The 10,752-nt window shown below is 44.1% G+C and overlaps 1 protein-coding gene across 1 annotated transcript; it reads right to left on the bottom strand.

Annotated features, from left to right (window-relative positions):
- Positions 1–324: 324 nt before the first annotated feature.
- Positions 325–10,450, bottom strand: chrna3 (cholinergic receptor, nicotinic, alpha 3; the record flags this gene model as incomplete). Its single annotated transcript, XM_080771181.1, has 6 exons — positions 325–462; positions 1,008–2,238; positions 2,604–2,713; positions 5,223–5,267; positions 9,293–9,435; positions 10,387–10,450. The coding sequence occupies 6 exons, from the start codon at positions 10,448–10,450 to the stop codon at positions 325–327; spliced, it is 1,731 nt and encodes a 576-aa protein (XP_080627307.1).
- Positions 10,451–10,752: the final 302 nt, after the last annotated feature.

The raw sequence follows: 10,752 nt of genomic DNA, 5'->3' as shown, positions 1-10,752 counted from the left end.
GTTATTATTTAGCTCTTGTTAATAGGCCTACTTTTCATTGGTTAAACATTTATCAAAACCACAGATGTAGCCACTTTAACTTTCACGTAAAGAAATAACAGCAAATTAAATCTGTTCTACCAGCTCTAAGTGCATTACATTGCGACCCATTGTGAGCTTGTAGATCTGCTATTTTTGCTACTTGACACTTTAGTAACACAAAGTAGGGCATTAATGTACAAAAAGAACAACATATAAAGTTGAAATATGGAGATACATGGTTTCTGCCCAATGGCAAGGATTTTGATGTGTTATCGTGTACTTCAACAGTCTGGACTCAGTCTCTTAGTAACTTAGTATGTCGTCAAAGAGTAACAGAGGCTGCAGGAAGAGTCCAGCTGTTCCGAGGATACACACCAGGATGAAAACCCACAGGAAGATCCTATCGATCACCATAGCAACGTACTTCCAGTCGTCTTGAACCTGGGGAGTGAAAATACATTTTCATTTGCCTTGTAAACATTGACATTGTCTGATGTACAGCAGGTGCCCGCTGAGGTTTTGTATAGGCTGCAAAACGCAGACTGTACTATTGCTCTATAGTTTATTCATACGGTACGGAACCCCCATTAACTGACGCCTAAACAACAGCTATAGTCTTCCTGGGATCCAAGACAATAATATAAATACACAAAACTAGAAAACGTTACATAATCAATATAAAAAATAATTATACAGGAATAAAACAGATACTGTAGCACCAACCATCATAACAAACATTGTAAGCTAAGACGTTATTGTATGTTTTATTTGTCCATTTCATCTGGTGTCATACCCATACCCAGAGCCTGGAAAACGTCTCATGTGGTTCCCCTGCACAAAGGACAAGATCAAAATGACCCAAATAATTATCGTCCAATCTCCAGGTTTTCATGTCTCGCTAACATATTTAAGATTCCTTCCCTGTTCAACCTCCCTCCAATGGCCACCATGTTAGAATATGGTAAATGGCTATAGAATAGACTCACCTCCTTGGCTTCATTCTGTAGCCTCATGTTCTCAGCGATGTATCTGACACTCTCAATGGCGTCCCTGATCTCCGGGGAGAGATGCGACAGGGACAGGAGTCCTACATCCAGAGACTCAGAGCTGGAGCACGGGCTTCCTTCAGCTCCTCCGTGTCCCGCGACCCCGGCAGCCCCGCCTCGGCTAAGGACCCCGAGGCTGCCCATCAGCCCACAGCTCCCTCCCCCAGAGTCCGACGGTAGCTTCGTAGACTTCTGGTGCCAGCAGCAGGTGCAGTGGCCCTCCCTGCACAGGGTCCCGGGGGCCAGAGTGTTTTGGGGGTCCCCCCCGCTCAGATTGTTGAGGTTCGAGAGCTCCGTGCTGAGCTCGAGCCGCTGGCGATGGGCCAGGCTGGACACTGCACTGCAGGCGGCGAGGCCCTGAGGCTTGTGCTTCTGCGGTAAAGTACCAGAGGAGGAGTGGACGGCACAGGGTCTGGGCGGCAGCAGCCGATCAGACCCGGACGCTGCGTTCTCCTTCTCCGGTTCCCTCTCTGGCCTGGTCATGAACATCACCTTGGGCAGCAGCCCCAGGAAGACGCTGCGCACCCAGCACGGCATGGTGTGCGTCTTCGGCGTGCGATAGTGCACGTTCAGCACAAAGATGGTGATGACGATGGAGAGGGTGACAAAGATCATGGTGAAGAGGAGGTACTCTCCGATCAGCGGGATGACCAGCGAGGTCGACGGGATGGTCTCCGTGATGACGAGCAGGAAGACGGTCAGGGAGAGCAGGACGGAGATGCACAGGGTGATCTTCTCGCCGCAGTCGGAGGGCAGGTAGAACACCAGCACGGTGAGGAAGGAGATGAGGAGGCAGGGGATGATCATGTTGATGGTGTAGAAGAGGGGGAGGCGGCGGATGTACAGGGAGTAGGTGATGTCCGTGTAGATCTCCTCGCAGCAGTTGTACTTGATGTCGTGCTTGTATCCCGGGGCGTTGATGATCACCCACTCGCCGCTCTCCCAGAAGTCCCGGAGGTTGATGCTCGAGCCGATGAGCACGAGGTCGATCTTGGCCTTGTCGTAGGTCCAGGAGCCGAACTTCATGGTGCAGTTTTGGTAGTCGAAGGGGAAGTAGGTGACGTCGATCTTGCAGGAGCTTTTGAATATGGCGGGAGGGATCCAGGTGACGTCGCCGTTGTAGCGAAGTAGAGCCTTCGTTTTGTCGTCCACCTGGAAGTCTCCGACTGCACTGTGGAATGAGAAAGAGAGGCAGATGGAGACACGGCCGGAGGAAAATAGATAGAGTGGCAGACAGAGACACAGTAGAAGTTGGTGGCGAAACAGATGAGTCAATGAAGTTTACATTGGAAGGCTTTAGACAATATTGACTAGTGTGTCACAGGGCCATTAACCAGACATATTATGGCCTGCAGCATCATTGCAGTCTGCTCTTTTACACGCCATTAAAGAACAGCACAACCCAATCTAAAATAAGCCCATGTATACAATGTGGTATGATATACTCTGTGCACACTGTGTGCATAATATGATTTATGAAACCGTAGCAATCAATAAAGTAATCGTGACAGGAAATGAGTTCCCTCTAGAACTCACTTGTTGTAAAGAACAATATCTGGCTTCCAAATCCTGCTCGACGGCACACGGATAAATTCTACACCGCCAAAATGCTTGGGATCCCACCTGAGCTTGTAGTCATTCCAAATCTGTAAGAGAGAAAGAAAGTTTTACCGTCAGGCGTCAACATTGTGCAAACCCTGCAATGACCAATGAGAGTATATAGCATTCCGTTTTAGCGGTATATTAGTTATGTTGCATTCTGGTCATAAATAAAGCCATCATCATTATTTTAATATAACTTAATTAACATGTTCAACAATCAAGTTTGTGACTTGGTATCTACAACATGTATTGTATTAGATGGAGATAATTTTGAGTGATATGCCCTGACTGGCTCACTGCACTGATCTTAACTATTCTGAGAGTGTGTTAATGATACATATTTTATTGGTAATGATAATTATTTATCTTAACCTGTCATGACTCATGCAACTGTTTTATCTATATATCAAAAGCTCACATTATACATTTATGAATGAACACGTCTAAAAGTCCTAGAGGCCATGCTGCTCTATTATGACCTACACTAAGTGGTTTGAACCCACACTGACCAACAGGGGGGCGGCGGTGGTTCAGCGGTAGAGTGGCTGGTAGAGTGGCCGGATAGAAACCGCGATGTTCCCATGCAGTTCGATCCCGCCCTCCCCAGAGTTAGTGTCGAATTAGTGTCCTTGAGTAAGACTCTGAACCCCAAATTGCTCACGATATGCAGGTTGGTGCCTTGCATAGTTTCCTCTGCCATCAGTGTATGAAAGTGTGTGTGTGTGTGTGAATGGGTGAATGTAATGCACTATCTATGTAAAGTGCTTTGTATAAAAGCGCTATATAAATGCACCATTTACCATTGCCATCTGCAGATCTCCATGCTCGGCCATTAAATGTTCCGATATTAAAACTGGGCAAGCATCTGTGTCATTTTAGATTTTAGCTATATACTGTATAGCTTTTTTTTTCCCCAGGCAGAAAACTCTTAGGATTTAGAACAGTGCTTCTCAAAAATAGCAGATATACAAGCTCACAGTGTGCAGCAAGCTTGTGTACGTCTGCTATTTCAGATTCAAAAATAAATAAATAAAACTTTTTACACACAAAACAGTTTCAGCTGGGGGTCGGCAGCCAAATATCATTTTGGTGGGGCCGTCCTTGGCAGGAAAAAAAGTGTGAGAACTACTGATTTTATAAGAAGGCATTTGCAGAATCGGCCTCACGCAGGTCTTATTATGGTTTTATAAACAGCTGGTGAGCACAAGCATAGACATAATGCTAAACCCAGCGCAGATATGAGAATTTGCTCAGTGGTTGTTGTACCAGAGGGAGGACCTGTACTGTACTGCATCATTTCCCTCATTGTGCCATCATGCACCAGGCATCATGCACCATGCACTGTATTGCCACTACAGTATGTGGGATCAGCCGGCACGTACAGTAACAAAACCACCAAGCTGTGTAATATGGTTCTAAAATACAAACGGACATCATTCAAGGCCAACCTGGACCTCTGGGGCGACGTTTGACACTTTGGATCACAGATCTGATGATGTTCTCATGGATGTTTAACCCAATGAAGCTTGAGGCCGATTCTACAAAATGCCTTCTAAATCACACTTTCAGAAGACAAGCTTGCAGCGTGGCATAAGTGACATGCTATGAGCTTGTAGATCTGCCATTTTTGAATAGCCATGGCAAAAAAAACAAAAATGACACAGACGATTTCCCCGGTTTTAATTGTTTTAAACGGATATTTTGTTTTGTTATTTCCACGTGTTCATTCAGAAGATTTATTTGGCAAGATGAGCTCGGTGTAATAAAACGTTTGCTGTACGTTTCCTGTGTAAGTTTACAGTTAAGGCATTAGCAGACACTTACAAAGTGCAAGGTTGTAAATGTAGTAATTAGAAGGAAAAGAGATGTACAGTACTGTATGTGCTATATACAGAGCTAACTAGAAAGTACTGTTCATAGTACTGCTCAAGTACTCTTCATTGAAGTAGCCTACATGCACATCCTCTATTCTACTCATATACAGTCATACGCACTTAGATAAAGTATACATATATATTTATCTTTAAAAAGTTAACAATTCAATATACATTATACAGGGGGCGGCGGTGGCTCAGGGGTAGAGTGCCTGGATGGGAACCGCAAGGTTGCCAGTTCGAACCCGGGCTCCCCCAGAGTAATTACTGTCGAAGTGTCCTTGAGCAAGACACTGAACCCCTAATTGCTCCTGATGTGCTAGTTGGTGCCTTGCATGGTTTCCGCTGCCATCGGTGTATGAATGGGTGAACGTAATGCACAATCTATGTAAAGCGCCTTGGATAAAGGCGCTATATAAATGCACCATTTACCATTTACAGTGTATAGTAGTGTGTGCATCTTCATAAAAACTCTTTGCTGACTGGGGCAAGGGTGATCAATCCTTTTGAAAGCTCCTTCTTCAGAAATTGAAGTGAATCAGTGATTCAATCTAGACCTGTAAATAAATTGTTGGCCTACCTACAGTACTGTCATATATGACAGAGGTGCCAGTAGTTGGTGACCTTGCTCAAGGTCCATTTAAAGTAAACAGACAGGCTACGGCGATGGAGAACTCACATGTCTCAGCCACAGATTTGTCTCCATGATCTGGTTGACTTCATCCTGCAAAAACAAATAAGAATTGATCCGATAAAGTAAAATGGGATTTTAAAGAAATAGAGCATGAGCTTAAGTATAATAAATTAATACATTTTGAGAGCAGGGGCTCATCTCAGCCATACTATTATTTACGTGAAGTTGTAGTTGTATTGAAACTGTACTGTTCCTGGAGAATAGCATTCAGTGAACACCTGAGCCCTCCTGGCCATATAAGAGCTGGAACCAAGTGGGCCATGGGGACTCACACACTGGATTACAGCCGTCAGTCAGTCAGTCAGTCTCAACTTTGACACAACCCCGTAATAGAGCGTCGCAGTCCCACCCCCTTTCATGACGACGCCAGGCCCAGGAAATGATTCCCAATGCATTTTTCCCGGTTACGCCGCGGACAAAGCCAACTGGAGTCGTGACAACTCATGACAACAAACACAATATTTTGGACCAAAAAAATAATTACAAAGAAGAAAAACAACAAAAAAGTGCTGTAACCTGCCGTTTTTTTCCTCTTTCTAATTATTTGTTCTGCCCAAAAGATTGTGTTTGTTGTCATGATTTGTCACGACAAGAGTTGGCTTTGTCCGCGGTGTAAACGTCTTTAAATAAATACTTTTTGAAATGTCTATGAGGAAAATGAACGGAGAATCATTTCCTGGGCCCTGGTAGGAGGCGGGACTGCGACGCTCTATTGAGCTGGGTGCGAGGGGAAGGGTTGTGAGGAGGATATAGGCCTGCTCTGGGCTACTTGGACCGTGATTGAACCAATCTCATGACCCAGAGCCATTCATGTGGACCTGGGCGTATGTGGGGGCCGTATAGGTATGAAAGTCTATGCAATATGATCCACACAGAATACGTAAACATTGTTCTGTGCTTCTCTGTACGGGTGATTTTTGTATGTATGTGAAAAGACACGTATAGCGGCAGAGCCCTACATGTTTTCACCATAAATCATGGCGTGGCGGAGGAATCTGTGTGGAATTACAGACTGTGCATGTATCCTCTTCCATTTTGACCCCTAATTGGTTCGGAAAAAACTCCCAGAATTAAGCCATTTATATACTGTAATACCCTATACAGTACAAATCCAAGACTAATGTAACTTCACAGATTGTGAAATCGAAGGTAGTACAGTAGTTGAGGGATCCCTATAGTCTCTAAATCTATAATTTTTGGCGGTCTGGTAGTAGAATATCAAACACAATCACACTTGTGTGAAGTGAGCGGTGCAACTGTGCGTGTGGGGGCCCCCGGGGGGTCCCCGCAACACCCCAGCAACACGCCCAGGGGGGCGAGCCGGAATCTTTTACATACTATACACACACACACACACACACACACACACACACACACACACACACACACACACACACACACACACATTGCTATGGTTAGGCACCGCTCAAAAATGACAAATGTGGAGAGGGAGAAATTGGCTTGTGTTGTAAATATATATGTGCACTGTAGTGGCGTATTGGTTCAGGGCAACGCATTGCAGAAGACATAACAATGTTGTGGCATGAGGCCAAAAAGAACAACAGTGCTCACAAGGCAAGTGTCGCAATCACTGGAGGAGGACAGCTAGAGGACTGCAGTGATCTCGCATTGGGACAGAGCCTGGCTGGCATCCCGGGCCAAACATCTGTCAGTGGCATCTTCACCAACGTCCAAGGAAGCAGTGATGCCCAGACAGGGTTCTTCCCCCCTTTAAAATCTTTTCTTTTCTTTTCTTTTCTTTTCTTTTCTTTTCTTTTCTTTTCTTTTCTTTTCTTTTCTTTTCTTTTCTAGAAATGTATCGCTGCACTCATTCTTAATGTTTTGTGCCAGCGGCGGTGAAACAGTGCACTGAACTGAAGAGGAAATAAGATTTCACGTAATTATAATAATAGCAGTAAATTCGTATCTGCTCTTCCTTGAGCAGAATACAGTTACACCACTTTAATGTTGTTCTGACATTTTATTCGACTATTACACTGAGCGGAAGAGCAGCAAAAAACAACATCATATTTAATAGTTGTTATTAATCTCTCCTTATGACTCCTCGCTAAATATTATGTTCTGAAAATCTGAATACACAACCTGTAGAGTACAGTATGTGAAGACAAGAGGTACCTTCTCACCTACAGAGCCTTTAATTAGTATAATCAGTAACACCTGTGAAGGAAGTAGGTAAGCGGCCCTGAAGTAGGAAGAGTTATTCTGTGTGCATATACACCATTCCTATCACTTCCTTTGCTGTATTTTACACACTGCAGCCCTGGGACACACTCATGTACACAACTACACATTACCAAAAGGGTCAGAAGAATGCAGGGGGCAGTCAGGAATGGTGGCCCTTGAACAGGCCCTTCATTTTGCCCCTTTTGAGGGCACTTTTGAAAAGCATGGATGGACAAGATATGACTGCTGCGCTGCATTGAACATGTGACCTCATGTTTAAGGAATGTAATGTCTAAACATGCCACTTACAAACACGTTGGGGAGCCAGCAGCACACTGCAATATCCCCTATAGGCCTGGCTCACAGCCATTCCCTGCCCCCTTTCCACTCCCCCCCTTCTTAACATCTTGTTTTCTTCATAATAATAGAAACAGCCTTAAATCGTACAAAGAAAGCAGGTAGGGATGTAGCGCTGGTCCATTCATGGACCATTATTTTTTTAATAGGGCGTACTGTTTTGTATCTCAAACTGAAAAAGATTGGGAACCGCTGCTCTATATAACATGTTTTTCCAAACAGGAGTGGGCAACAGTACGGAATAGTATAGTAGTACGAAAGATTAAAGAGTATGGAGCTGAAATTTCCCATCTTTTTTTTATGACCAATTGCATGTCACACTGCCCTTTTATGTCCTCCGGTTTCCATAGATTATGGCTCAGGTTTAGAAAACTGGGAGCCACTCTGCATTGGCACTATATTGGATCTTAAAGAGTACCAACAATTCCTCGTAAAAACACACAGTGACAGGCCATCACTCATCAGTTTCCCCCCTGGCTGACATTTTGGAAGTGGGCCTTTGTTCCAGGGCTGGGACAATCCAAGGCATCTCAATTGGCCCTGACAACCACTCATCCATCTCCTGTATACAGTACCTTCATTTTTGGCTTGAGAATTGCTTGTCAAAGTGGGGTCCGGGAAACCCCCAGGGGTCCTTGGTGGGATTCAAGGGGGTCCCCAGCAAAATGAGGAACATTTTAAAGATTTAATTCGTAGTTGATGTTCCCGTGCACTTCCCACCCAAGTCGTCTACTTTCAGACGAGTGGCATTCTTTTCACTATTTTATCTCATTGATGATCATAAAAGCATTTATCAAGGTTCCTATTGTTCTTCTTCTCTTAGCCGTATGGAAATTGGGGGAAAAAATCTCAAGCAAACACAAACTGTGTTAGTTGTGTCACTAAACTAAATATCATAAGGGGAAGGTTACGGTTTTGAGCAACTCTGTGCTCCATGTACTGTACATCCATGTGTATTCCTTCCTTGCGGACATTAATCACAATGAATCAATGGCATGTTCACACGCAGCAATGCATATAGGGCCTCCCCATTCAATGCTTTATTCATGCAATGCCTTGTCTTACCAGCTGAGGACATGAAATATCAATAAATATGTTCCACTGTGGTGGAGTTAGAACTGTACAGGACATTGTTGACGTCGGGCAGAAAGCTCTTATCGCCATACTTTAGCTTTCTATGTTTCTTAAATTAACGCCATACTGTCTTTGTCTGCATGCTGCATGCAGTGTCACACAAAAGTATAGCAAAAATTGCAGATCTACAAGCTCAAGGCGTCTTGAACATGTATAGATCTGCTATTTGGGAGTAACAGTTTTGGACATAGCCATGGTTTCCACCCAACAGCAACAATGATGCGTGATGCATATACAGTGCACTGGAGCAGTGGAACAGTGGAAGTGATGCATGTCACAGAAGACACCAATCACAGCAGAGAGTGAGAGAGAGAGAGAGAGAGAGTGAGGGGACATACGGCCACATACAGTACTGTATATACATGAGTCACTATACTTACCACTTTGACCAGTTGTGACATGGACACCTCGAACTGTACAATCACCGGATCTGATACGTTCTCCACGGGCCGTATGTACTGGTTGTAGCTGGAGAATATCACAGAGAACAGCTTGTGTTCTGCCTCCGAGCCGCCGGTACCACCTGAACCGGAGCAGTGGGCCAAAAACAGGGTCAAGGACGAGGATGTACTCTAACTCTACCACTGCAATGTTTGCCCCAATACTGACTGACTGACTGATTGTTTAGTAATGATAATGGATGCAAAACAAATGTATACTGATAAAGGACACTTCGACACTAACTTCGGGGGAGCCCCGGATTGAACTGGGAACCTCACGTTTGCCATCCATCTGGCTGTTCTACCGGCCACTCTAGCCCTGAGCCAATGCCGCCCGATTGATTCATGTATTTGATTGATTGATTGATTGATTGATTGATTGATTGATTGATTGATTGATTGACTGACTGAGTGATTCTCCACTGATATATAGATATATTATTTATCCAGAGAGGGAAATTGCAGTTGTTTCAGCAGAAACATTAATGATACAATGACTCACTCACAATGACTCATTCCTATAGCATTGTCTTAGGCAGAGGCTATATAATGCATTAAGTGTCTATTTCAATAACACATTGGTTTTCTCCTCAAATATTGGTTATGTATACATGGTTTGGATTTCCTTTGAAGGTCAGATTCACTCATGACTCTAGGAAGCAATCACAGGAGCATATTACATAAATAGGAGATGTGAATGGGACATTAATGGATTTAAATCAAAGGCCACAGTGACGTGCAGGGCGTTCATAGATAACGCACACATGAGACAGCTGCGAAATGTCATCGATTAAACCGTGATATAGCTGATAAGATGGGATACTATGGAAACATACTCATTTTAATAGTCCACTCACTGTCTCATAAAGGTAACAAACAATCTCTTCAGCTGTTAGAATTATAGAAGTATTGTATTATTAATTCAACGTGCACAAGGATACCATATTGAGCATGCAGCAATAGCAGCAGACACATGTAACGCAACAAGTATCAAGATCTCCGGGTAAACTACAAAGGCTCTACTCTATACTCACCCGACAGAAGAAAGAGAAGAAAGGAACAGGTGATGAAAACGAAGACAAATGGATCTTTCGTCATGGCTAAAGAATCCAAATGACAAATTCAAAATTAATCCGCTGGGCTATACAGTTACAGTAGCGTCGCGTAAAGCAGCACAAACAGACGAGGAGAAAGTGATGGGGACAGTTCACATCTGCTGGGGGAGGACTGGAGAGAGAGAGAGAGAGAGAGAGAGAGAGAGAGAGAGAGAGAGAGACGCACATTGTGTGCGGGGGAGTCCGTGAGCTAGAGAGGGAGGGAGGGTGCTAACTCCATGTACAAAAAAACATGACCATCAATCCATCACATGTGTGTGGGACAGTGTTTGAACATTTCAAATA

This window comes from Protomyctophum bolini, assembly GCF_963924005.1.
Source record: "Protomyctophum bolini genome assembly, chromosome: 1".
Taxonomy (NCBI): Eukaryota; Metazoa; Chordata; class Actinopteri; order Myctophiformes; family Myctophidae; genus Protomyctophum; species Protomyctophum bolini.
The sequence above is the reverse complement of the archived record's forward strand: the minus strand, read 5'-3'. Positions and strand labels throughout refer to the sequence as shown.